General features: G+C 47.5%; 7 protein-coding genes across 7 annotated transcripts; 3 read left to right on the top strand and 4 right to left on the bottom strand.

The window, feature by feature from the left end:
- Positions 1 to 412: 412 nt before the first annotated feature.
- N7466_010253 (uncharacterized protein) lies at positions 413 to 683 on the top strand (the record flags this gene model as incomplete). The annotated part of the gene is made up of 2 exons (XM_057169642.1): positions 413 to 504; positions 548 to 683. 2 exons carry the CDS (start codon positions 413 to 415, stop codon positions 681 to 683), a joined length of 228 nt encoding a protein of 75 aa, XP_057017033.1.
- A 691-nt stretch (positions 684 to 1,374) lies between these two features.
- Positions 1,375 to 2,016, bottom strand: N7466_010252 (putative C6 finger domain protein; the record flags this gene model as incomplete). Its single annotated transcript, XM_057169641.1, has 1 exon — positions 1,375 to 2,016. The coding sequence occupies one exon, from the start codon at positions 2,014 to 2,016 to the stop codon at positions 1,375 to 1,377; it is 642 nt and encodes a 213-aa protein (XP_057017032.1).
- A 7,003-nt stretch (positions 2,017 to 9,019) lies between these two features.
- Positions 9,020 to 12,328, bottom strand: N7466_010251 (uncharacterized protein; the record flags this gene model as incomplete). The annotated part of the gene is made up of 2 exons (XM_057169640.1): positions 9,020 to 11,986; positions 12,098 to 12,328. 2 exons carry the CDS (start codon positions 12,326 to 12,328, stop codon positions 9,020 to 9,022), a joined length of 3,198 nt encoding a protein of 1,065 aa, XP_057017031.1.
- Positions 12,329 to 12,891: 563 nt separating this feature from the next.
- Positions 12,892 to 13,826, bottom strand: N7466_010250 (dienelactone hydrolase family protein; the record flags this gene model as incomplete). Its single annotated transcript, XM_057169639.1, has 4 exons — positions 12,892 to 13,496; positions 13,570 to 13,617; positions 13,677 to 13,747; positions 13,798 to 13,826. 4 exons carry the CDS (start codon positions 13,824 to 13,826, stop codon positions 12,892 to 12,894), a joined length of 753 nt encoding a protein of 250 aa, XP_057017030.1.
- A 5,978-nt stretch (positions 13,827 to 19,804) lies between these two features.
- N7466_010249 (putative C2H2 finger domain protein) lies at positions 19,805 to 21,129 on the top strand (the record flags this gene model as incomplete). The annotated part of the gene is made up of 2 exons (XM_057169638.1): positions 19,805 to 20,926; positions 21,004 to 21,129. The coding sequence occupies 2 exons, from the start codon at positions 19,805 to 19,807 to the stop codon at positions 21,127 to 21,129; spliced, it is 1,248 nt and encodes a 415-aa protein (XP_057017029.1).
- A 1,218-nt stretch (positions 21,130 to 22,347) lies between these two features.
- Positions 22,348 to 23,993, top strand: N7466_010248 (uncharacterized protein; the record flags this gene model as incomplete). The annotated part of the gene is made up of 3 exons (XM_057169637.1): positions 22,348 to 22,917; positions 23,098 to 23,262; positions 23,421 to 23,993. 3 exons carry the CDS (start codon positions 22,348 to 22,350, stop codon positions 23,991 to 23,993), a joined length of 1,308 nt encoding a protein of 435 aa, XP_057017028.1.
- A 968-nt stretch (positions 23,994 to 24,961) lies between these two features.
- Positions 24,962 to 26,784, bottom strand: N7466_010247 (uncharacterized protein; the record flags this gene model as incomplete). Its single annotated transcript, XM_057169636.1, has 2 exons — positions 24,962 to 26,682; positions 26,751 to 26,784. 2 exons carry the CDS (start codon positions 26,782 to 26,784, stop codon positions 24,962 to 24,964), a joined length of 1,755 nt encoding a protein of 584 aa, XP_057017027.1.
- Between the last annotated feature and the right edge of the window lie 954 nt (positions 26,785 to 27,738).

Below are 27,738 nucleotides of genomic sequence, written 5' to 3'. Positions count from 1 at the left end.
AGCGTGAAGATTAGAATCTTTTCGGGTGAGTTTTTATCTTCATAAGTTTTCTTCAATGTTAAAATGCTTTCTCGTCTGCTAAACTCCCAGGTGAAACATTTCTCCTCTGCGGGGAATCGGATCCACTTTTCCAAGGTTCAATCTCGCGCTAGTTAACGAAGATGGCCAGTCCCTGGGGCTAAAAATGCTAGATAAAAGTTTAAAAATATTTTCAGGGCTACTTTGGTTGGTCAATGGCCGTGGAATCAATAGGAATGTGGATCAAGTTCAATGTAGAAGAGGATAATATGTACAATATATGCAATCCTCAACTGCCCTGAAAGAAAACCGGGCTCTCGACCCCCCAAAAATGATGTCGTAACATGGAAACAGGCATCGAGTGATCCAGGATGGGTTAAAACCGACTACAAGCATGGTGAGATTGATTAAGTCCTTCCAAGTAGCCCGATTACCCATCCGCCCATCAATCGAGACCCGCGTCCCCTTGCCTCGCGCCCCAGCCAGGTGGGTATTCCCAAACAATAAAAGAAAGATGAAAATGACACAGAACACGCGATCAGACCATGCAAAATGTGAAGCGAAATAGTATATCCACCGGAGAAAAGAAGGTTCGAGAGCCAGAATGGAATGTGGATGTGGATGTGGATGTCAATGTGAATGGAATGGTGGTGGGAAAGAAATGAAACGAAAGAGATATGTCAAGACTCTTGGTCACGACAGGGTAAAAGTAAAAGGTAAAAGGTAAAGGGTAAAAAACAAAGAAAAGAAAGTCTATATATGCCCGTAAACAAAGCCCTCCCAAAGTGAATGCAATGCAGCGGAATCACCTCATCAACCACAGCAGATATCTCAATCAGGAGGGAAAGGATAAGAATAAGAATGAAGTCAAAGCGAGAGAAGAATAAGAAATAAAAAGAAGTAAAGGTTGGGCCATGCCATGATAGAATCAAAAGGAAAAAAGCCACCCGAAAACCTTGGAACCCTTGCGCCCGCTAATGACAGCTGCGAAGCAGACCCGCCACGGTGTATGAGGATGAGGCAAAACCCCCAAAAAAGAAACAAGTTTGCAAAAAGAAATAAGGGGAGGTGAGCAGTGCAACTGCACAAGAAAGGAGTCAAAATGAAGCTGTCGGAAAGAAAAAACCGCATATGGTAAAAAAAAAGGCCCATAATTGTATATCCCACGGGGTATAAGAAATGAAACAAGGCCGTCTAGGAATGTGGTATGTAAAACGTGAAGTCGTCCGGGCTCGAAAGAAGTGAACTGCAAGAAGATTTGCCGGGAGGTGAAGGTGAAAGATGAATGTGAAGGTGAAGATGAACATGAAGATGGATGAGGCGTATGAAAGATGAATATAATGGTTCAAGGGATCATCAAGGTCCCGAGCGACCCGGGCCACCTGGATGTCCCATTGGAGAAGGGTTGGTAGAAAAAGGTTGTTGTTGTTGGATCGCATCACCGGCGTACATGGGGTATGGAACGATGCCCATGCCCTGGGGCATAGGGTTCATGGGCCACTGTGCGTATTCCATGCCCGGTGGGGCAGGGTAAGGGACGGGAGGTTGCATGTCGGAGGCGGATCCAGGCGAGCTATGTGGACCGGCACTTGGGGCGGAAAGAGACTGAGCGGGTGTTGTCATCCTCCTCTTCAGGTCTGGTGGCATTTGTTGTTGGAATTGTTGTTGGTTTTGGTATGTGGGACTCAAGTCCTGGCCTGGGTAACTCATGGCTCTTGATGGTTGTTGCGGAGGTGGTGGGACTTGCCAGACGGTGCCGTCGGGCTGCATGGCGTATGTTGGAGCGCTCATCGGTTGTGCTTGGGCGGACATTGGTGAGCTGGGTGATAGGCCGGTTGGTACGGAGCCGGTCGTCCAGACGTTTGGTGACAGGTTCATCATCTGGCTCTTGTTGGCGGCCATTGTGGCTAACATTTGGGGATCGGATATCGTTGTGAATTCATCCCAAGGGACCCCTGTTTCCATTGTGGGATGCGCCGAGAATTCTCCAGGGCCCATTGGTCGATCTAAATAAATGACGCGTTAATAATCTGAAGCTCTTTTTCTTTTTTTGTTCCATTTTCAACGTTCTTTCCGTTGCACCGCGCAATACCCAAATCCAATCCACGCCATAGATTGGCAACAATAAACAGCTTGCTTACCTGGCGCAAAGCCCGACATGGGGTGACCAGCATAGACAGCTGGGTTAAAAGCTGATATATCCTGACCAGACGACGCATTCAAAGGAATTTGAGGGTACGGATAAAAAGTCTCCGCGGATTCGAGATTCACATTGGTTGGCGAAGAGGTAATTGATGCGGTCGAATGATCAGTGGGCGGTTGTGTCTCCAATCGTGACGTCGGCCGGGATTTTCTCTCCACCGGAGGTTGTTGATCGACCGGGAAAAACTGACACTCCTTTCGCAATCGAATACAATTTTCACAGCGTCCCTGCGTATCGTCCGGAGCTACCAAACATCTAATTTTCCGTCGTCGACAATGCACTGAAATGAACAACCTATTAGCCTTGATTCAAGCGCCCAGTTGATCGCGCATGTCCGTCACGCGTCGCATTTTATCCATTCAAAGATCACATATGATTATGCGTATCTGCGCATTTCAAATGCGGCATTGCTTGTTCTTCAAAGAGAACCAACCGACAGAAACACAAGGCGCATTGAGGGTGTAGTGTTGGGAGTGAACTGACCACATGCGACAGACGTCCTATGATACCCCAATTTGTTACGCTTCTTATCCGCGTTACTCGCATCCATGGCGCTCTGTGAATTCGGTGTAGTTGCCATTACCTCGACAGCCGCGGGCATAGCTCTCCCCCACAAAACAGATCAGATCAAGATTGATCTAGACGAATGCTTCGCTGAGCGCATCAAAAGCGCCTCTTGGCGAAACAGAGATCTGAAAGCCTGATTTTAGAGATCTGGAGGCAAAATGGCGAGAAGCAAAAGAAGCCCGGCCATACAGGCACTACCGCAATGAGATGAATCGGGAAAATCGTAGGCACGAGCAAGTATTTCCGATAATGACGCTGCGACGGTGGAATTCCCCGGTGTTTTTCTTTTTTTTTATCGATTCCTTAGATTCCTCCGGTTCCACTTGCGCCACACTGGAGTAACTGGGATATTGCGCGCGTTTCAGCAAGGTTGTATGGTAATTCGGAGTGGTAGGGGCGTGTGTGTATGGTGGGTGGTGGGTGATGAGGGGCCCGCAGTTGTATGCGTGTTTCGTGGTGGAAGTGGTCGTCACAGTCGAGGATAGATTGGATTTTTTGATCTCGGTTGGGTCCCCGAGCCCTGAACCCCCAAATGGCGAATTAATCGAGAGTAATTATAGTAAATTAGGGTGTCGGGTGTGGAAGTTCGTGAAAGGGGTGTGAAGATCGGATAACTTCTAGAATAGAGTATTCTTGGTTTCGAATATGAGATCGAATAACGAGACCACCCGACGATAATCACCAAAAAGAGATTAGTAAGGTGAGAAAGGCAAAAAAAAAGTATATATAAAAAATAATAGATCAAAAAAAAAAGAAGAACCAAAGGAGTGAATGAAGTAGTTGGGAAGGAGATCGAGAGAGGAATATCGTATAGAGTCGAGAGGAAGAGCTAATCGCGGGGTGAAACGCCCAAGGGCTGATTTTGTGTTATTTTTTTTTTCTCTTCTTTTTTTTTTTCTCTTCTGGAATAATGAATTTTTTGATAATTAATATTTTTTTTAACTCAGGTCATTCCAGACGTGGAACAAAGTGGCTCTGCATCAGACCGACACTAGGACCAAGAGGGATGTATCGACTTAACCCAAATCAACTGCAAGGTGATGATCTCACAGAGACTCAGGGGAACTTTGTGACGAAAGAGTTTACAGAACCTTGGAAGAAAGACTGTATACTTCTGTTTACCTCGAGAGGTCGAGTACAGAGTATGATCTCTAGAAGGCCTTCTGTTCTCCTTTTCTCCTTTTCTCCTATTTCTCTCTTTTTATCAATGATAATTTTCTACTCTATTTCTTTTTTTAAAACCCCCCAAGTACCACTGGTTGGCAGTGGCCAAAATATGCCCAGATTAGGTAACCTCCCCTTCAAGAAGCCCCTGATTGCGTACTATAGACCCCTCAGAGTTGGTTCATGGCAAATGAGGCAGAGGAACCATGGTCTGGGAGCCCTGACACAGTGGGGTCAAGGAAGTGGAGGAGCTGGTGAAGACGATTTGGGCTTAGAGGAAAGTCCTTACCTGTCAATCCTTGATGAACTGGGGAATTTATCCCATCCAAGTCCCGACAAGCTGATTGGCGTTGTCGGCAGCTGGAGCCAATGAGCTTGTTGGACTTAGGGTCCATCACTGCTAAAGAACCTTCTGTCTCTGGGCATTCCGGAGGTGATCATTGGAAACCTTAGAGGCCTTCTCGAACAAACCCCCTTTTTAAAGAGCATCGGTTGATTTTCAATATAATTTTCCAATCAACCATTATAATGATTATGGGGGAAAGTTATTTTTTTTTTTGATTTATTTCTAACCCCCATTCCTACTCTGAAGAAATAATTTCCGATTTGTATCGACAGGAACGAACCACAGATGGAATGATTCTAAAAACAGAAATTCAGGGTCCACGTATCAGCTTATACCGTGGACAGCACGCAATGCGGCTTTTTTTCCTTCATTTTTTCTCTTTTTTTTTTCTCTTCTGTTCATTTTATTTCCTATTCTGTGAAATTATATAATTTCTTATTTTTTTGTCTTTTTTTTTTAAACAAAAAGTCCCCCCTTTTTCTGCCTTTTCTGTTGCCTCGTTTCTGGTGGTTTGAGTCTTGGCCCTAACTTGTCGGGGGGGCATAGCTTATTCTCCCTAGTACATCGATGACATCGTTTCATCTCTAAATTGTTTCGAGATTCAACTTCTTAAAAATTGTATACATTTGAACATTTTCTCTATTTCTTCCCCCTTTTTTTTCCATCGGCAAATTCTATTCCCAATGCTTTGGCTCACCAATGAGAGTTGTCGATTTGCCTTAGTCACTGATCCATTTTACCCGCAGTGTACCATGAGGATACAAGCCCCAGTACCTTGGACAAAGGCATCGATAGCCGGTTAATCAGGACAATCTTAATCACATCGACCCCACGCTCACACCACGTTCATCTCGGACTCGGGTTGCGAGTATTTTAGATCATGTACGAATTAGTAGGAGGCGAAGCAAAAATAAAAAAGATAGAAAAGAAAAAGAAAAAAAAACAGAAAAAAAAAAACAAGACTTAACAAGATACGCTGTAGAAAAGAACGAAATGAGTTAAGAGAAAAAGCCACAGATGTATACCAGAAAAAAATGACATAACTTGCATCTGGTCTACGCCCAAGTTGGAGGTTGGTCCGAGGGGCTTAAAAGGACAAGAACAAAGAGCGAGAAAGAACATCTTTGGAGATGCAAGAAACAGAGGGGCAAAGGAACATTCGGAAGTCCATTCCCCAAAGGACATGAATGAATGCATGGAGGAAGCGATCTTGCGTCTCCAACTGCCATTCTGTAACAAGGTCCCACATGTTGGATGTGGGGCCTGTACTCAAGGTTTGATTAAGGATCATCGCGACGCAGTAGCGTGTTAGAGATTTAGCCTTGGCACCCGTCGGAAACGAGAAATGAGCCCCGGATCAAGATTCCTTTGTTCTTTCGAAGCCTCAAGCGAGCTTCCATGAGCGATGCCTAATGGAGTAATGGAGCAGAAAGGAAGGTTCTACGAACGATTCTGTGGAGCGATGGATTTTAAGATGATCGTGGATAAAATTTCCTACCGTAGTAGACAAGATAAAGAGGAATGATAGATAAAATTCATAATTTGATAAAATAGCATAAAATGGCATAATATACAAGGGAAAAAAAGAGGGACGAGCGAACAGAAAGAAGAGAAAAAAAAAGAGGGGCCCTTAAGACGATCATACCCAGCGATCAGCATTGAAACAGAGAAAACGTGGATATGAAAAGATATACGGAGTACGTTGTGAAGCAGGGTATACTCCGGAGTTGTATAGAGTATATGGAGTCCGGAGTACAGCGCCTATGAAAAGTGAGGGATAAAAATCGCCTCCAACTTTGCTCGTGTCCGCGTAGAGAATGGATTTCACTGAAAGAGAAAGAGAACGAGAAAAAAAATACAGAAAGAAAGACAAAAAGGGGCAACTGCCGATATCCAAGGGAACGTGTCACTCCCAGCGTGGCTTTTTTTAGTGGACACGACCTCATTCGTATAAAAGTCGTTGAGAACCAATCACCACCAAAAAAAGCCCAAATGCCTCCGATCAAATGCGAACAAATCGAACGACGCAGCGCTCGACCGCTCCTTTCGCCAACTCCTCCGTGCTCAGCCTTGGCCCCGCATCACCTCACGCATCAGGAGGAAGATCGTCACCAGGTGCTCTGCGCTCTGCCCCTCTCTCACTCCGAGGGGGGGTGAGGGAAAAACAAAAATAAAATAAAAAATAAAAAATATCTAAGCTAAGTGAGGAGCTCTGATTGGATCTGCAAGGTTATGTTGGGAAAGGAAGCGGTGGGCAGAGCAGGTGGACAGGTGGACAGGTGGACAAAGGTCGGGGTGCATTTGCATGTGTTGACGCGGCGAGTAAATGGTTGTCAAGCACGCGATTAGATCTGGCAGTAGCGCGGTGGGACAACATTTTGAAGATGGCTCCACTTGTCGGCTGTGCACTGTACCATTGTACAAGAGTAGAATGCTTCTCCGATCGCATATCCGGGCCTAGGACGAATCAGTACTAAGTGCATAGGTTTCGGCTTCGGTTGGGCGATTGGGTAAAGCGACCCAACGGTGCGATCGGTCTTTTGGTCTGGTCTTTTTGTCCTTTGGTCTTTTTTTCTGGTTTTCTTTTCGTTGGATGAAACAAGGGTCCAGTCTCCTCCAGGGCTGATTCAGATCTCTCGCCAAAAGGTATGATTGTTTTACATATTATTTACTGCTTTTTTTTCGCATCTCAAATTTAGACATTAAGATTAAAATGAAACACAACGTTTTATTTTTTTCCATGGTTCTTGTTTGACCCATTTTCCCCGTATAGTGCGTACTTCTGCGTAGTATGTTGCGTATACTCCGTATACCCTATAGATTAACCCTATATCCTCCCATACTCCATAATAAGTACTACATACACTGACAATTTATTTTTTGATTCAATCACCAGTAAAATCTCCGAATGGCCTGTCTGACGTGGGATTCACATTGACCCCCTCGCTAGACCCGGTGTGGTTTAGCAGGCAACCAGGTTTTTCCGGTGCCAAACCCGCCAACTGCCGACAGGGCTTGACGGGCACACATCCCGGACTCCGTGACTTTTTTTCAAGAGTATGCATAGGTTGAAATGCGAAAAAAAAAATCACATTCACATTTTCCCTCCACAGTCCAAAACTCACTTGGACTGGAAAGGGCAGATATGCTCCGAAACTTATCCTATTTCGGACTTGGCGTCCCCCTAAGCCTAAGCCTTAACTGTACATTTATACTTCGTGTAGACCTTTATAGTTCAACGTAAAACATTTCAAAGACGTTTTGGCTTGGGGAAAGGTAACGGTGGTTCGGAAATGCCCCCTTGGAGAGTGGACTTTTCGGAACTTTCGAAAAAAAAAAAAAGGTAGATCGGGATATCCGCTAAAGTGAGGCATTTTGGCATTTTGGCAGTTTATCCACCATAAATTCACTATGCGCACATGATTTAGACGTGGGGGGAGTTAGGGAATCCAAGGCCAACCTTGGATTCGATTTTGACTACTATTTAATTTTATCCATACAATCTATGGTTGTAGGAGCCAGAAATCACATACTATCAGTTCAATGTTAGCACATGTGCACTAGTTTCAGGTACATCAGCACTGAGAATACCAATATCCAACCTCGGACATCTGGAGCAATGCTATGCATATTTTCACCCTGACTAGTGACTATCTTATGCTAAATACCGGTGGGAAACCCGATCTCAAACCAAAGCCAAGGTCTCGACCATCCAGTGGATCCCAGATGCAGGGACCTCACTGGTTCCAAGCCAATTCCCCGGCTGTTTCACCATCCTCGGGCCCTTAACTCATTCAAGAAACCGACCCACCATGGGTCTTTATAACCTGCAACCCGCCTTACGCGTCCTCCCAAGAAAAGCTGTAAATCTTCTTTTCCATTAAGAGAAAAGAAAAAGTGAAAAAAAATGAAAAACCAAAAACCAAAAAAGCAGAACTGGATCCAGCAATGAAATGAAAAATTGCCATTTCCAGATATGAGGGACTTGTGTACCCTATCAGCATACAAGTTTTCTGTGCAGTGTCCAGTACTCTGTAGTAAAGTACATAATGGATACTCTGTAAAGTACCAGCAGAAAGGAAGGTGGTATCTGAACATCTCAAACTTCCGACCGTGGCTGTGCCCTTTCCATACTCTTGGGTCACTTTGAAATGATTTCTTTTTTTGTGTCCTTTTAATCTTATTCTTCTACTCCATAAACTCCATAAGAAAAAAAGAGAAAAAAAAAAAGAATGAGTAAAAGGGGCTTGTTCTCTTTCTCGCTTGCGATATGCGATATGCGAGCTCGACCAAAATGCCGGATTCTTGAGGCGTCCATACACACACCTGATATCTCTACAGAAATCAAGGTCTACGGCGTACTCCGTACCAGGAAGAATAATCACCATCCGAGCTATACTGGCAATGGCAACTAATTACCGGTGGTGCTAATTACAAGGAGAAACGCCACACAACCTCTTCTGCAATGATCATCGACCTCCTTATCGCTCGCCTCACTGCTGGATGTGATGTGCGCGGTTTTTTTTTTTTCGTGGTGGCACGATCATGTATGATGACATTTCAATGCACATCTGAAGATCACTCGCGATCATCCTCGATATCTGCCAAGATTTTAGAGCATGACAACGGGACTAGTAGTAGACAATGACGACATCGAATAAGTTGTATGTACATGCGACTTGTTATGCTTTTGTAAGTAGTACTGTCGGGTTATTGCTTAGTTAGTAGTCCCCTACTCGTATCACGACCTGGACGTCGATTGCACGTGCTTCCCGGACACAGCACGCGATGCACGCTTTTCCGACGCGACCGATAAGCGCGTGGCTTCCCACAGACGCACACCAGGCTCGAACGAATGTCTCCTTGGTGCGCGATCCGCGCGCATCAATCACTAGGACTTCAGGCGGTTCCTTTGATTTAGCTGATGGCGCTGGTGCTGGGTGCTGGGGGAGAGACTCGAGAGAGACGTTCTTATATGGGAAAGATCGATGTAGTGGATGACCCGGTAGACGCTTGAAATCACTCCATTCGGTTGTCTCTGTTGTCTTGGACTTGTCCTGGTGATGCGATAAGATGCCGAGCGGGGGACGACATGCATGCGCAGATATAAAGCGCACGTTATATTTTAGTGGTAAAGAGATTGTAGTCGGAGGCTCAGCCTGGAACTCAGACTCCGATTCAACACGAAGACCAAATGAGATAGAAGCCTCATCACTGACGATGACATTTCTTCTTCGGGGCGTATGCACGGCTAGAGTAAGCGCCTCCAAGCTCACGGTCGGCGCGGCACGACTGCTAGCGGGCTGATCAACGGGCAGTGTAAACGCATCAGCAGTGATATCACCCGTGCCAAGCGGGGTTGATTGCAACGCAAGTTTGCCTCCATGCTTGATACGAGGACGGCACGCGGGTGAAGCCGAGCCTGCCGCCGACCCCGACCCCGATTCTGGCCCTGACCCTGACCCTGATACCCGCTGGACCTGGATCTCGAACCAGCCCGGTTCCAAAGGGTCCAGGGTGATCGAATCGCGGGGAAGCACGTCAGTGCCCACCCATCCCATACAGGTCTGAGCACAATCTAGAGCCGACAAGACGCGGCCGACGATACATGCCTTGCTCCACCAACTGTGGCCGCTGTATATAAAGCCGCCGTAGAGATTGGCTGTCGGTCCTAGTTGCTGGATTGCGTTGGCGTCGTTTTCTAGCAGAGTCCCGATGAGGAGGTGGCTGATTCCTTCCCCGGGAATGACAAAGCCTGATAACCAGCTTCGAGAGATCCAGCCCAGAGTCTCGGAGGCGTGTGGATCGTCATCTTCCATGCAGGAACTGCGTAGCTTGATGCACCGTCTAGACTGGCTGCGGGTGTACATGTCTCCTTTCGCCACTCGCGAGGCTGCAGGTTCTCTGGGTGTCTTTTCCGAGGCTGCTTGATGAACCTCCGTGTCTACTTGGGGGAAGGTGAAATTCTGGCTGCCGTTTCGGAGTTTATGTTCCAATGTCGTCTTGAGTGTGTCCATGTTCGGCCATCCAATGTTTTCCGCAAACACGTAGAGTCCTTCTAATTGCTGTCGGATATGTGGGGAACCGATGTCGCATTGCCATGCTGAGCGGCGATCGGTTTCGACAGACGATGTGAGACGACGATTGATAGAGTCAAGCAAGGAGAATCTATGCGGTTTTCCTGTGGGAGTGCCGGTGCTCTTGTCGGACGACACCTTTTGTGGAGTGCCAACAGGTGAGGCTGCAGCTGGAGTCGAGCCATACACAATTTCAAGATTGTCAAGGAACCGACGCACAACGATGAGATCCCAGTTTACTTTCCCTTCTCGCATTTTGTCGAAGTGTTGGAGCTCTTGCATGGTCATCAAACCGCCGCGGGGATCGTGTAACATGCCCATGCGAACAAACGCATCGAGACGGATCAGGAGTTCTGCGGAAAGTAACAATTGGATCAGAAGCCATTTTCGCTCCATTCCAGGGTTGATCCATGGCTTTTGCGATGTGCCGGGGGTAGATTCATCGGAACAATCTCCATCTGAATGCGGTGGTGCTTCCCATAGAACTTGACCGGCTCGGACACGCCATTCTGGGAGACTGAAATCGATCCATGCTCCACGTGTAGCCAGGACAGTTGTCAAAGTCTTGATCTGTGACTTGATACTCTCTGGATGTTTCGGCATTAAATCTGCGAGAGGTGGATGGGGGTACAGGAACTGGGTATGTAATTGGTTGTGTAGCTCTTGCGATGTTTCAATGTCCAGAACCGTCAGCGTCGATCCACCGATCAGTATATTCAAGCGCAGTTGTCGCAAATGTGTCAACCGCTGCACCAGAGTCCGAAGATTGATATCTCGTACGCCAATACGCTTCCATGCAGCAGGACCCTCTCGCAACAGCTCGCGTCGATCAAGCACAGCCCCGCTCAGACACTGCGAATAAGGCTTGCTGTATCCATCCATCAGGCCAAAAGCTTCGGTCGCAGGAAGTTCCGCGAGTCGCTGCATATCCGGATCGACCCTGGGCTTTGGGGGTCCCGAGTAGCGCACTGTATCGGCGATGTCAAATTCCAAGAAATGTCGGTATCCAACAGTTCCCGGCTCCCTTCCGTTGTTGGCCAGCATGTTTGGCACCTCGAAGACACCCACATCAAACCCAGCTCTTTTGAACCCTCCAGTTCGATGCCAGCTGTGGAGAGGGAGGGGAACACCGCCCTTAACGGTCCAGTCATCCGGGACTGGAAGATGGGCATGAAGGGTACACAGAATGAAGGAAGGATGGGGTAGCGGCTTGCGATCTAGCATGCGGAGGATAGATGGATTATGTTCATCCCAGGGAAAGATGACTTGCGGATACCAACGACCATGCTTGCCTCTCTCGAGCAGGAAATGGGGGGCTCCGGACAGAATGGCCTTGACGTCTTTCTTCGTGAGGGTAGATTCATCCTGCGACTGGCCATCTCCCTGCTTGGCTATGCCATCGAGACGGAATTCAAGATAGTCCTGAATATTGCTCGGTTGCTTTGGCTCACTATGCGCAATAGCTGAAGGTGGCTCCGGGCTTCCAGGAGTTCTTGGCGTAGAATGCCCCGAGTGAGAGCGCGGGCCATCGCGAGGTCGGCTAATATCACGACCTCTTTCAAGCCGCGTGGACGGCTGATTGGTCTCAATCTGAGGTAGAGGGCCCCGGCCCTGTATTCAGCATTAGCGTCCTTTCTTCTCTTCCTCAGCTATCCTTTGTACTTTCGCCAATGAAATCATTGGCTTCCCACTTTGATCATCTACATAAAATGCCAAGCCTACCTGGGTCTGAGGTTTCGCTTTCGGCGAATCCGAGTTCAGTGAACCATCACTCTTTCTTCGAAATAAGCCATGGAAAAAGCCCGAGCTCGAGTCAGTTGCCGCATTCTGGTGGGGATTTGAGGGCAGATGACGCGAGACTGGTACATCTACTTGTCCCGCCGGTTCCTGCGCAACCTGGTCAGGCGATGCGACCTCGGATCTGGAACGGCGACGACTGGGCAGAAACGTCATTGGACGGGATGTTTGTCGTTTGATAGAGCATGTGCCAAGGATGCGCTGGCACCCATGGAAAGGCGTATGTGACAAGCCAAAGAATATATCTAGAAACGAGAAACGAGAAACTGAACAGGATGGCACAAAGAAAATGAAGGTGATGTAGTCGCAAGATAAGCACTAGACCTAGACCGCTGATCTCGGGTCACTCGGCTTGTGACGGATCCCTGGGAACGGCTGACGGCACCGGAAATCAAAGCGGGGATTGCCCGATTTTGACCCGGCCAGAATTGCAGAATTGGGAAGGAATAAGTAAGAATGAAAAGGACAATTTTAGACTGAACTCATCAAGCATTGAATGTGCAGCTATGAGGCAAAAATATACTGGAAGAAATCAGAAAAAAAGAAATGGCTCAGTCTTTGAATTCAGAGTTGCGTGTCAACATGTCCCAAACTCAGTCCTCCACCTTTACAGTTCTTTTGCAAACTTGAAGATCTACAGGCGATTCCTTGGTACAGCAGGGGATCTAAATTTCATCAACTACCCTGACAATTTATTTTAAAATAATGGGTAGCAGTTCTTACGCGTGTTGGGCGAAGAACTGGAGCAGAGTCTTATAACCACGCTCGTACTCGCTCTTCACCTCAGGGTCCTCCAAGTTGGAGCGGGCAGCCATCCAGCCGTGAATCTGAGTCGAGAAGGTCTCAACGTGGTTGGGGACAACCAGGTTGGCCTTGAAAGCCTCGACATCACTGGCAGCTTCGTCCTTGGAAGCGAGCATGGCGAAAGGAACCTTAATGGTCTTGGCGTCGTTGGCGTCGATCATAGCGGGGTGGCACTGAGCGGCGGACTTGAAGATCTTGTTATCGCCAGCGACGGCCAAAGCGGCAATCTTACCACCCCAGCAGAAGCCCAAAATAGACCAGTCGAATCCACCATTGGGGGCGAGCTTGTTGCCCTCGGCCACGATCTCGGGGAGCTTGGGGAGGTGGAGAGGAGGGGCGGCCTGGTTCTGGAAGAAGTTGCCGAGGAGCTTCTTGTGCTCGTCGGTGGTAGGAGGGTACCAGGAGATATCAGCGGGCTTGCCCTCAAAGAAGTCGGGCATGAATACGCGGTACTTCTGTTCGTTCGAGTTGGCCAGGATATCGGCGCCCTGGATGGTCTGGTCGAAGAAGCCGAAGATATCTAGACAACCAATCGATTAGCTTGGAAAGGAAGGCTTTGTGTCGGGATGACTTTTGCAGGAACTTGAACGTACCGTAAACGAGAAGGATGGCCTTTGTGGCGGTCGCAGGACCAGTCACGTCTGTATTGGTCAGCTCGGCCCTTTTTTAATCTGGATCTGTCGCGTTCGCCTCGGCATACATGTCTTGAGACCATTGATGGTCTGGTAAGCTCCCTTGGCCTGGTAGCCCTTGGACACCACAGGGGGAATACTATGGAGAGTCAGCCACCATCTACCAATCTTCGATGGGGATTGACGAACGAGCAGCAAGCCTTGCTGATTCCAGACATGTTTGCCGAAAGTGGATTGGTTCGTGAGATAAGGTGTTTTGGAGCGAAGAGCTTGAAGAGGCAATTGGTTAGAATGTGATTGAAGGATTTGTTGGTGAGATTGGAATGTTTACAGTAATATGTGCCAAGATTTTAAAGCTTTTCAAAGGTTGGAGAAAGAAGAGCTCGGCGAAGAAATGGGCGAGGGTTTTCGTGAACCCCGCGCCGACGTCATCGGAACAACTCGGCAATTCGGAAGATTTACAACAGCTTCAAGTTTGATTGTCAATATTTCCAAGGTTAAGATATTCAAGTTTCTATATTGCGCCTTCATTTACTTGCGAGTCTTTACCCTTGGTTACTGCCTGGTACATTCATGTGAAATCATTTTTGTGGTCCCAAAAGGGTCCATTTACTCGGTTTGGTGCTCTACGGTCGCAATGAAATGTACGGAATATATCACCTATAGATCCACCGACCTTGGGAGCACCCTTATTGGAAAGCAACATTCAATGTTGAATGTTGGAGTTGCCCAAATGTGCATTTTAGTGTAATAATCAAACATTTGAACTTTGGAATTGAACATTCATAGGCCATTCAAATGTTTCGAATCAAGTTCCAAGGTTTGAGCACTGAAATGTTTCGAACAACGCCCGGGCGGTTTCCCAGTGTCCATTTGCTCAGGTGGTCAAAGGGCTTAGAACGGCCATGAACATCAATTATCGATAAATACCTGTTTATATACACACATCTTGGAAGCTCCATATGTCCTCATCTCGATCACTAAGTTCATACATAACTGTTCTCAAGTACTGAACAGGTGTTGAAAGATGACATTCAAATGTTTGAATAACCCATGGACAAACATCTACCCAAATGAATCCGTGGATGTTTTTTTTTGGAGATTTTTGAATTGACGCCCCCATATGTACTTCTTTGTTTTCAAGGTGCACTTGAGTCCAAGGCTGATATTTCTAGGCAATTTTCAGCTACCCGGTGGACAAGATTGGAACATTGAAGTTCGATTTTTATACGAAGGCTATGTAGATACATCGATAATATTTGAACTACAGGTATCAACCAATATCTCATTTCTACCCGAGAATATTGAATAGAAGCACCCAGTCCGTTTAGCTTGTTCGGCTATAAGAATAGTGGCTGTTCCAGAACAATCAACGTTTCAAAGAAACGATTGACACATCCACGGGAATATGACAGGTCTCGCGGCTCAAGAAGTCATACTTAATTTTTCAAATGTTCCAAGGTTGGAACAACCTCTTTTGACTATTTCAGCCGACTTGCCACTTGGCGTTACCGAGGTCCAACGTTGCCACTTGCCGCTTGATTTCTCGTATCCAGATGTCTATATCAAAAACTTCCGTACTCAAGTGCTCAAATGTTGTGTAGATATAAGCACGGAGTACTTATGTACAGTACTTAGGTACTATATGTAGTTGATAGATCACCTCGATCCACCAATCCTCGACGCAGCCTAAACGAGAAAACGAGATCCATCCTGTGAATAGATCAAAGCTAATATGAAACAGAGCAGGCAGACAATAATCGATAATCAATACGAACTAACGCGGTGAGCCTCCTAGTGGACGAAAGAAAACCACCTAGTCCAATAAGCATTCGAGTGCAGATGTCTCTCAGCATCAAGCTAAGAAGCAAAAAGGAGGTGGTGGGGAAGCACCAAAAAAAAAAAAAAAAAAAAGAAAAGAAACAAAGCAAAGACAATTTTTTTTTGGGACAAAAAGTAATTCTTACCAAACAGTAGTTTTCTCCCCTCCATTCCCACTTTACAAATGCAAACTCAGCCCTGCAGAACAAGAACAGACCCCCTCTCCCTCATGGACGCAGATCTCCCGAGACAACCATTAGGCTTATCCCTCCCTGGATGCCGTAAAGTCGATCACCGTTCAACACCAGGGATCAATCCTTGATTTTCTTGAATCTGGAGGCCCACGGTGAACGCCAACCGCGCAGCCACAACCGGCAGGAACCGACGCAGGCGACGATCGTATGGCTCGAGCCCTGGACAGAAACCGCCTGTGGATCCACTCGCGCTGTCACATTTCGACGGGTGCCGCCTTGCATGAGATTGGGGCCCTTGAGCAAATCGGCTGTGAACCGCAGCGCGTTGTGGTCCACAGAGAGGGGTTTTGATGGGTAGAATGAGGGTCTTAGGGGTGTTTTTTTACACTTTGTGTTTATTTTCGGTTATTTTGGAGGGGAAAAGATCGCAGGTTATTTTTTTATTGATTTAGGGGGGAATGGTCTAGAAGGCCGAGATAGGAGTACAGGTCCTTTTTTGCCGGGCTGTGCAGTTGACTATCTTCTCAAGTTCCTTTTTTTCTGATTTGATTTCATATATACTATGTTATTTGATTTGGTCTTTTTTTGATTAGCTTTGTCTTAAAATATTAATTCCATCCCGAACGGAGACTCCGTCTCATGATCGTTGTTTTACTTAGTGCTCCCGAGGTCCGGCATATCCGTATTGTTATCCTTTTTTTTTTGTTTCGCTTGGGTCCACTATGTAGTGACTAGTACGGAGTACGCGTGGGTCAAACTAGTAAATAGTCAGGGCTGGGTACTCCGTAGTAAAAGTATGTACGATCCTCCGAATCAGACAAAAAGGTAAATTGCGTCTAATTTACCCTTGAATAAGCCTAGGAATGTGATTGCGATAATTAGAAAAATGGAAAAATAAATAAAAAAGGGCAAAACCAAAAGCACATCGTGCGTCGCTTCACATGCCTCCCCCTGGTTCGAGGGTCAGATTGAGAGCTAGACCGGGGGCGGAGGAGCTAAGGGACTAAGGGAGTCAATGCGGACGCGATCGCGATATCCCATGCAGTAGAATGCATTAGACAGCAGTAGACAGTAGAAGCGAGGACATAGTGCCCTTTAGAGACAACGGGTACGTCCGGAACAAGCGATGGATCAATCTCGGTTGTTTTCTTCATTTTTGGGGAAGTGGGGAGGAAAGAGAAAGGGTTTTTTTTTTGTCTTTCATTTAAGGATTTCTGCGCAGTTACCAGTATCTGTACTCCGTAGGTACGGGAGAACGTAGGTATACGCCTTTTACGCCTCCAAGACTTTGGCTTCTTCTTTAATTTTTCCCTATACTCCCCTTTGCTGTGCTTTTGTTTCAATCTATACATATACATCATTGGGTTATTATTATTATTTTTTGGCTTGTCTCTTCCAATGTTAAACAGGGATCGACAGGGCATGTGTCTGTAGCCGTGCATTTTCGCCCCCCAATTTCATGAGCATCTGTCAGAGTCCGTGCGGTTCGGGAACAAGAGACCGAATGTCCGTCAATTGGATTAGATTGGTTCAGAGAGGAGGCGCCCACGCTGGTCCCATGGAAGCGAAGTCAATGTGATTTTGACTCGTGTGGAGTTTTATCACGGTGCCATTTCCGAGCGCCACCCCGATCGCACGCGCCAATGTGCAGAGGAGTTGGAGGTATAGAGGCCAAAGCTAAGCAAAGCTAAGAAAAAAAAAAAGAAGAAGCTCAGACAAACCTTAGGGTAAAATTAATTCAAGGGAAAATGTCTGTGGTACCCATCGGGTTAAGAAAGGAGTGCCGGGGGAATGGACACGAAGCAAAGAGGGAAAAAGGAAAGAAAAAAAAAAAAAACTCTTTGCAATGGTGCCAGTGGAACGGAGGGAGATATTTTCTCTTGACCACGCTACTACAGGAAGCTCCATATTCCGTTCTTAGGGATTCTCCGACGGACCAATCACGGGGTTGGGAGTATGGAAGATGAAAGAGAAGAAGTCCGGGGGAAGAATGCAATTAATATCTGCCGTGGCCTTTTTTTTTTCTTTTCGTAGAGAAAGATTCCAAGGATCTTAATTCTTTTTCCTTTTTATTTGCTTCAAATGTTTTTAATACTGCAGTATGTGATTTTGATTTTGATTTTGATTTTCTCAAGTAAATTTTTTTTTCTTCTAAATAAATGTTCCCTTATCTCCATTTTACCTCTCGATTTTCATATAGATATTGTATTACGGAGTATGTATAATTGAATGATTTTGGCTGGGGGCTAAAAGGGGGTCTGCTCTCTTACTCGCTCTCGCTTGAGTCCGATTAGTTCTGCTTTGCAGGTGACCAGCATAACTCATGTTTAGCCCCTCTTTTTTTTTTCTTTCCCTTTTCTTTCCCTTTTCTTTGCTCTTTCTTTTTTTTTCTTTTTCTCTTTTTTTCTTTTTCCAAGCTAAACTGGATTTGGTGCTTTGGTCTAGCGCGACCGGGAAGGTAACGAATCAGCAAAGTCCCTGCTCGCTTGCCTCTACCCAGGGACGCGCCGGACGCTCCAGACTCTGATAGTCTCGTATTTTTCTAGTCATTTCGTCCGTGCGTTCTGCTTCTGACATGCGCCTCATTGGGCAGGAATCTCGCCAAATGCCGGCATATGTTTTATTTGATTTTGATTTTGATTTTACTATATGAAAGTATGTTAAAGGGGGTGAGATAAATAAGAAAGGTGATAGATTGCCGGCTGAGAATCCCAATCCATCCTAGACTACGGAGTAAATGGAGCTTTGGATTATCTCGCTCTTTTCCCCAGTCCCTAAGCACTTGAGCTAAGTCTTTTATTCTTCCTTTTCACGCGATCAGCTTAGGACGCAAGGAGCCTCTTTCTGTTACTCTCTTTAACTTATCCCCACTTCCTTTTTTTTTTTTTCCTTTCTTTTTTCGTCCCTTTATGGAGGACTTTTCTTTTTTTACCCTATACCATTCACTATATATGCTATATGTACATAAGTGAGTTTTAAGTAAGAAAATTAAACATAAAGTCCTATAAGAAAAAATATGTCTTTTACAAGTACAGAAAACCAAATATCCTCCGTAGCTCAGATTCGATTTTGAAGTCCCCTCATTTCAACTCTTTCCACTCTCTTTATTTCTTCAAGTGGCGATCCGATCGAGTGATACAGTCGATCTCGATTTCTTAAAAGCTCGGAACAGCCAACCGGGGACTGGGAAAGGACACTAGGAACTTGAATTTTTAGGGCCTGTCAACCACGTTGTCGTTTTTTTCCTCTTTTTTTCTCCCCTTTTTTTTTCAATTTTTCTTAGAAAAATTATAAAAAAAAAGCCCCAATTTAAATTCCTCCAAATCCACTTTTGGCACATTTTCGCTATTATTGACCGCGATTTGGATTTAATTCTTTGGTTCATCTTCTGGAGTCTTCGCATCGTTCTTCCCCACGCTTTGGCCCAGACCCAAGTCGACCGTTCTATTTGCTTATTTACTCTGTTGGTTTCCTTTTGACCTTTATATAATTCCCTTTCCCCCCCCCCCCGCGCTTGCCCTTACGCCTCCCCCAACGCCACGGCTGTTTTCTTTATCTTGACTCTTTTTCGCCTCCACTTCCTAAAAGCTTTTTGTTTCTTCTTCACACGTGTTTTGCATTATCGTGCAACTACCACCCCCGATACCATGCAATTCCCGCGCTTACCTCGACCGTGACATCCTTTCCCCCCCTCGCGCGGGCTTCTGGCTTTCCTCCCATCCGATCCTCTCTTAATATTTTTAGTGTTCGCGGGCTGACGCCCTTGAGAACCGCCCATTCTCACCGCGGCTTTTTTTTCTTGGTCTCTGATCCCCCAAAGGGTCCTCAATCTTATCTACCCAAATTACCCCCGAAAGATAGAGAGAGACAGGAAGAAAAAAAAACAACAAAAATCACCAAAAAAATATATCATATTACAAAACTACCAACAGCTGAGATCGCCTCGAGTCTTCGACTGTTGCTCCACTCTCCGATCGCAACACCCAGCGATCGACACTTCGCCCCTCCTGGATCCTTCGAGCCCTTCGGGGGCCCTTCCTGGTGGTCGAGACTGGTCCTTGAATACAGAAAATTCTTTTGCCGCTATTCCGATTCATCTACACACGAATTTACCCGACTCTGATCTTTACGGACATAATCAGCACACCGTCAATCTGGCGACTCTCGCAGTCCCGGCTCCCATGGGGACGGCGTTGGATGCCCTGGTCACGCAGCCCTTGGTGAACCGACGCCCAGCTGCCCCAACCTTGCCGAGTTTTGAACTCCCACCACCACCATTTGTCTTAGCTCCAAGTGTCGCGGCGTCCAAGTACTCGACACATCCGAACCACCCTCCAGTATCGCATCCACCCGCCAACGTGAGCGTCGGCAATCTGCTAACACCACCCGCCACAAATCAGTCGGGGGAGACGATCCATTCTCACCATTTGGCATCCGCGGCTGCTGCCGAGCTACCCCCCACGTATTGGCCAGGGAACAGCCCATATGGTGCAGGGCAGGCTTCCGCCACCCAGGCCTGGGCTTCTGGAGTACATGCAGCCTATCAGGGACGTCCAGCTTATTCTCCCGGGGCCGTAGGAGGCCGTTCCCACGTTACATCTCCCCCCACGACGGATGGCCTACCTCAACCTCATTCATTTGAGGCCCCATCATTAGCTTCATTTCAACAAGGCTTGCCCGCACCGCCATCCAGTATTCCGCCCCACGTTTCACACCCGGCCACCATGGCTTTGTATCCATCGGCTCACGCCACATCCCCCGCACCTTTGCCTTCAAATGATCCATATGCGCCCAAACACCCTTCCCTATATGGCGCTCCACCACACCTGAGCCCGCACCAAGGCGGCTTCTCTCCCATCTATGGAAGCCATTCCATGGGCGGGGCAGGAGTTGGAATGAACCACTCGGCACGCATGCCCGCTCAAAGTCCGACGGGCCAACCGCACCTGGGATACCCTCGTCAACCCTGGCCCCCGTACTCTCTCCCCGCCATGAACGGACCCGTCATGTCCAACGTCCACAGCCCGAATAGTCCCATGGCTATGATGGGAGGCATGCAACCTGGATTTTTATCTGGATTTAATAGCGGCCATGTGGCAAATACCCAGCATCTCTATGGAGGCCACCCACCACCCCACGGTCTTCCTGCACCTGCCCCGGATCGTCCATTTAAATGCGATCAATGCCCGCAGAGTTTCAACCGCAACCATGATCTGAAGCGCCACAAGCGAATTCACTTGGCGGTGAAACCGTTCCCTTGCGCCCACTGCGACAAGAGCTTCTCGCGCAAAGATGCGCTCAAGGTATGTAATTTGCAAATAAAACGAATAATTCTTTTTTTTCTTTCACAAAGTGCTCGGTCACTAACATCTTCTCTCAGCGGCATATTCTAGTCAAGGGCTGTGGCAAAGATGGTGATTCTGACGGAAATCAGAATCAATCTGGAGATACCATCAAGGGCGAACGAAGTGAGGACGGAAGTCCCACCCTCAACGGACGAGGTTAAACCGTATATTCCACTACATTTCTGCATCCCTGTGGTTGGCTCTATTGTCCCTCGTCATCCATTTTCTCCTCTCCCCCAAACTTGTGTATGTATTTCCGGGGGAGGTTGGAGCGGTGACGAGGGACATACGAGAGAGCAACAACCACAGCGGCTTTGGGAGTCGGTGAGGGGTTTATTATTTATACTTTTTTTTCCAATATCTATTGTTTATGTGCTGTTTATTTTCGCGCCGGCGAAGGGTGTGTTGACATGGGCATATTGGGACGGTCTGCTTTTATCTACTGTTTGATTATTGTTTCTGAGCCTGACGTGTGACGTGTGTATTGGTCCTTTTTTTTATTCTCTGATTTCACAAGCGAGTCCGGTTTGATTGATTTGCCGGGAGTCGGCTCGGTGTTTTGGTACATAACAACTGTGCATGAATGTTCTCATAATGGATAGCATCTATTTTACCAATCCTTTCTCAGCCGTAGAACGAACGGACTTTTTGGTTTCGGAAGTCATTAGAATTGGCTTTCTTTCAAAAAACCCAGACTCGAACTCAACATTCAAACGTGGCCCCTTACCAACTTCGAGCCAAGGAACGCCACTGCTCAAATAAACGGCTAATCACATCAAGAACAATGACAACAATACTAGACAACAATACTAAGCATCCTTCAGCCCCGGACCGCTTTTCATGCCCGATTTTCTTTGTCTACCATTTCCGCCAAGTTCTATACCTCGAACTCATCAAATTTTAACATAGGAGAATTCTCCTGGCGCCTCACCCGTATGGCTAAATCCAGTACATGCGAGTCAGAACCAAGCACCGTGATTGATGGATTTGTGCCTACACTCTATACTAGACCCAATTAAGAAATCTCAGCCCCCAATTCCAATTTTCTCGTTTACCATTGCAAACTCTGCCGTTCTTTGATGAAAAGCCTCACTAGCTTCGACGTTAGCTCACCGCGCTGGAAACTAGGAAATTAAGGAGAAAATGACCGGATGCACCGGTTCCTAGATAGAAGCCCTGGAGGGTAGGGGTATTTAAAGGTCCTTTTGTACCTACCCATGACCTCAATAAGATTCTTGTTCCTTGTCTTTTTTCCTACATATCCATTGTCAACATACTATTACCAGGGATTCAAGAAACATCCCTGAAAACACTCAGTAGGTGCACATCGTGCCTTCATCCCACTGCGCCAAACAAGCAACATTGACCGAACGCACGCAATGTTCCAATCCCGAATCCCCGCAGGCCTAACCGCCCTCTCCCTCCTCCTATCCCAAACCCTCGCCTCGCGAGTCCCATACTCCAACACGCAAACCTGGTCAATCCCCAGCGCCCTCCAAAACGGCACCGTAGCCTCGCGCTTGACAATCGCAACCCCGAACGAAGCAACTCTCTCAACAGCAACCCGCCTCACGCTCGACAGCCCCCAGATCTCAAAAGTCACCGCCGACTCCTTCGACTGGTGGTACTTTGATGCTGTCTCTTCCTCGTCCGCGGCGGAGTCATTGACCATCACGCTCTTCACTGCTGCTTCGAGCGCGTTCCCGTGGCTCAGTTCTACCGAGGACACGGTGCTTATCGCGTACCTGTGGGCTGGCTTTGAGAACGGCACCGTGTTTACTGATTATGTGCCTGCGACGCTTGCGACTGTTTCCAGCGGCGGAGCTGGGGAGAGTGGGGTGTGGGATGGGTCTGGATTTGGGTGGGTTGCGTCGGAGGACCTTTCCTTTTATGAGGTTGTTGTTGAGTCGAAGGAGATGGGGGTTTATGGAACTTTTTCGTTGGAATCTGTGAGTTTTCATCATCTATCATATATATATCTTTCATTGCGATATGTATGCATTTCCGGTGCATTGATCGGCGGTATACATTTACGTATTCGACCCCATCCAATGGGGCGATGGATATATGCCTACAATACATACATGCACACACAAGACCACGACTAACCCCAATTCCCCAAAAACCAGCAACAATCCCCCCATCTACCATGCGGCATCCAGGGCACGACATCGACGCTCGAAATCGTGCCCAACATCGGCTGGGCAAGTCTTGTCCCCGACTCAGTCGGCAACGTCGACCTGACCATCCAGGGCTCAACATTGAAGTTCCAAGGACGAGGATACCACGACAAGGTCAGTTGATACCTGCAGTGAGATGTCATCCATCCATCCCTGCAATCTGTATGGACTCGGAGACAGCATCCCCCCACAATGCACACGCACGAGCTCAGGCGGTCCGTGTCGAATTGTACAACGTGGACATCCCAGTTTATGCACGATTATGCACACAGCCATGGTCCTCGCACGTCCGTGCGACGCTTACCCGCCAGCCACACTCAATCTCAAACCCAAACCCAAACCCAAAAACCATGCATCGAACCCCATCTAACGTTTTTTTCTTGCAGAACTGGTCGAACCTTACCTTCGCGGAAAGTGTGCAGAGCTGGTACTGGGGCCATGGCCTTGTTGGCGATTACTCTATCGTTTGGTTCAGCGCTATCGCTACGGATAACACTACGTACACGAGCAGCTATGTCGCGCTGGATAATGAGGTCGTTGTTTCTTCGTGTGATGCGGCGAGCTTGACTGTTCGGCCCGTTAGCGGCAATTCTACTACGAACCCGACTGGAGCCCAGTACCCGCCCCGTATGGGGGATGTTCCTGATGGGTTTACTGTTGAGGCGGAGCTGGCTGATGGGGCTTGGTTGAAGGTTAATGTTTCGATTGCGGCGCTTGTTTCTGGGGATGGGGAGACTTATACGCGCTGGTCTGGGGACTTGGTTGGCAGTGTTGTTAGTTCGGCGGGTGTGCAGAGTGTTGGAAGTGGTGTTGCTGTTTTTGAGCAATTTACTTTGGTTGAGTGATTTATTTTTACATTCGGAAGATGGATTAATTTGGGTGCTATGCAGCTGCGCTTAGCCAGGAATACATGATGGCCACCTGGGGAGTGAAGAACCTTGGCGGGACATCTGGAGACTTTGGCTACTACAGCACATTCGGAATATGGCAATTGAGATGTACTCTTTACCTTCACCCTTTATAATAGAATTTTTTTTTAAATAGTTGTGACCTATCAAATAGTTGTGACCTAAACACCCTCCATGGCTGCTAGCCCGCCTGTTTTCAATTTTTCATTTTGTCTCCATTTCACTTTCCTTCCTCTTGCCTCCACCCAGCGAGGTGGCGTTCGGGATACAAGCGCTCATAGACTATCGTGGCAATACGGAGCTTGTACATGGTTTTCTAAAGCTGATGCCGATAGTCGACACTCACTGCACTGGGGCCTTACTTGTATCAGAGATCATCGCACAGAAAAGAATGATTTGGATGAGATCACTTCATGCATGACGAGCACCGTGAGAATTCCCCTCGGCGCAGAACCATACAAGATCAACACGAACTCAAATCTGATTGATGCTGCTCGTTACCTTGAAATGTTACTAGATGAGGTGCAGATGCTAATAATAATGATTAGAAGGGAGCTACTCCATCACAAGATATGCATGTGGGGAACCCCTAGGGTATGAGTGATCTATAAATGATGCTGCTCCGAAGTGAGAGTTGTTATCTTTTAGCACTGTCGTTCTAAAAAATTTCATTTCCTCTGGATACATAAAATATCCCTTTGAATGCTAGCATGGCAGATATGGGCCAAAATTACATGTAGATTCGTGACGCTATGTCAACACGAGGAACTGAAAAAAGGGGTATCTCGCGAACATGGCGAAGAGAAAAGGAAGCCGATTTAATCTCAATACGAGGGAAATGAATAGGCCTTGAGATACTCAATTCGAGAAGAAAAAGACAATCTCAAACAAAATGTTCACATATTTCAGACCTTAGCCTTCCACTCTTCCACCAAACCCCTGTAATCCTCCGCCCCATACGGCTGGAAGCATCGTGCCAGCATACTCTTCTTGCGCTCAGGAGACAAGCCCAGATCCCGCAGCATCAGATCAATGTACGGGATAGCATCGAAGACAAAATCAGGATTCCGCTTCCCAAATCCACCCGGGTACCGATACTTGCCAAACTCAGAGTGCAAAGTAGTCTCCCAAGCGAGATCAAGCTCGGAGTCATCTTCCGACTTCGAGTCAGAACAAGCCCGGACAGCAGGGGGACAGCGTTCGGTCGAGACAGGCGTAAGTTGGCCATCGAAATAGGCCGAGATCCACAGCGCCTGCGTTTGGGCCACCAAGGTCGTGTTGATGGTCATGGGAACACCCATGAAGGCCAGAGAACGCTCCTTGAGCGTGGAAAGGGGGACCATGAAACGGGCCAGACGGAAGGGATGCGGCGCCGCGGCCTCGGAAGCGTCGTCGAGGGGCTGGAATTTAGGATTCAAGACGGGCTGATCGTTCAAGCGAGGGAAGCGGCGGAGGATTTCTGCGTCGGCAGCTTCGACCATCTTGCCGTCTAGCGGGTCTGTGCTCCAGGGGAATCCGAGATCGCGGTCGATGCCCTCGGGCAGGAATTTCAGGTTAGGCGTGCAGCGCCAGCCTGTTGCGCAGATGAGGGCTGTGGTGGGTAGAGCGGCGCCTGTAGAGAGGTGGACGGTGTGGGTTGAGAGATGGTCCAGATCGGCGACGTGGATCTTGATTGAACCGTCCTTGACTAGATCGAAGAAGTCGGTTGGGTAGTTCAGGATACTTAGCGAGGAGGCGATCCAGAACGGGCTGATCCAGGGCTTGAGCTTCTTCATCTCCGGGTGCTTGTCGTATCCGTTTAGTTGCACTACATCATCGGCCAACACGGCCCAGAAAGCATCGACTATCTTCCTTCCCAGCCAGGTGCCGTGTAGGAAGCCCCGCACGCCAGAGTATCCATCGGCCTCACCCCAGATGCAGGGACTGAACCAAGTCAAGAACCGCGTGGTGACTAGCTTTTCCAGCCATTTCTTCAGTGGGGTCACGTAAGCCGGCGCCATCCAGCAAGGGCCGTGTCCGGACTCCCGGATGACCCAGTCAACCTTCATGCCTGCCGTCGCGCACGCATAAACCGCATCCCAAGCAGACTTTGTACCACCAAAGACAGTCACCGGCTCTTCAGACTTGAAGACCTCGCCCTCATACTGTAGCATATCCCGGCAGTGAAACAAGGGGGCGTCAAAGTCTTCCTGCCCCTTGAAGGTAGGCAGGTACGCCTGGGAAGTAATTCCCGTCGCGACGATCAACTTTTTAGTCTCAATAGTCAAGGAACCCTCCGGACGCGACACGAGGAGTTTCCAAGACCCATCGAGGCTACGTTCGGCGCTGTCTACGGAATGATTCAAGCGGACGCGATCGAGGAACTTGAAATGCTCTGCGTAGGCGACCAAGTAACGTTGGATCACTTCACCGGGGATATGCTGACCGGGCTTCACGCCAAAGGTAGCCTCGTCCATTGGGAAATCGCTATACTCGTAGGTGCCGAGCATGTTATTTGATTTGAGGCCTTTGTAAAGACGGTGCGTGGCCCATACACCGCCGACGGAACTGGCCGCCTCTAGTAACAAGACATTGCTGTTCGGATTGACCTCGATGTAGGTCTTGACAGCAGCGAGCCCGTTCCAGCCTAGATGGGGGGTGGTTAGATGGAATTTTGACGGAAGCGCATACCATGTCATGGCACGAGAAACTCACCGGCGCCCACCACTACCAGGTCCACACTCTCCATATCTTTTTTTCCCTTTTTACTGAGAGGAATATGGTCAGGGGGACGATGGGGACAAAGCCAACACAAAGGAACAAATAAGAGTCAAGGCCAGATATGGATAATGGAAGAGCGATTCAAGGGTTGCGGAAAGTGGGGATGGTCAATGGTTGCAATGGCAATTACCGGGGGAAATTGAATGCTCTAATCGACCTCATACATGTGGTTTTTTTCCCCCAAGGTTTCTCTCTATCTTGCTTCTCCACTTTTAAAAGAAAATATGAGATCGGATTGGTACGACATGCAACTGATCATTTCCGGTCCAGGCTAAACCGATAGCTCGCAAAGTGTGTTTGTGTTGGGAAAACTATTGGTAAACACCCTTGTCAAGGCCTCAAAGAGACGCAATGTATGGAGTCGATCCACTTCTTTGTTTAGCTTAGTATCCGTTTGACATTCCGAAGCCGCTCGCTTAAAAGCCGAGTCAAAGCGTTTTTTGGTACTTTGTAAACCGTTCTAGAACGTGGTGTGTTCCCTAATGAAGTAATAATTGCGTTTGCTCTTAGTTTAAAAATGTACCTTTGACTCATGATCGGGTTATGCAGGTTGGAACAGGGAGTACTAATGGCTATGGTGACTTTTTCTCCAATCACCGATCATCAGCTGCAGCCTCAATCGAAGCCAGAAGCCAAAGGAACATATACATAAAAAATAAATAAGAATAAACAAAAAGCCCAAACTCTAGAATCACACAAGTTCCAGGTCTGTTTCCATTCCAACAAGCTCGAATCTGGAATCTTGTAACGGGTATTCCCCCTGACTCCACTTGGAACAAAGTTCATTTGAAACATGGAAAGTGAATCAACAATCCCCTCAATCCAAGCCTTAATTTAATTGTAATCTTTGTGATCAAAAACCCGATCTATAGATACTGCAATGCAATAGTCTAGAAAAAACAAACACAAAATGCAAGCCAAC

The sequence above is a fragment of the Penicillium verhagenii genome (assembly GCF_028828195.1).
Source record: "Penicillium verhagenii strain IBT 33310 chromosome Unknown utg000010l_segment0_segment0, whole genome shotgun sequence".
NCBI lineage: Eukaryota > Fungi > Ascomycota > Eurotiomycetes > Eurotiales > Aspergillaceae > Penicillium > Penicillium verhagenii.
Note: the sequence above shows the minus strand (reverse complement) of the source record. Positions and strands in the feature narration are given on the sequence as shown.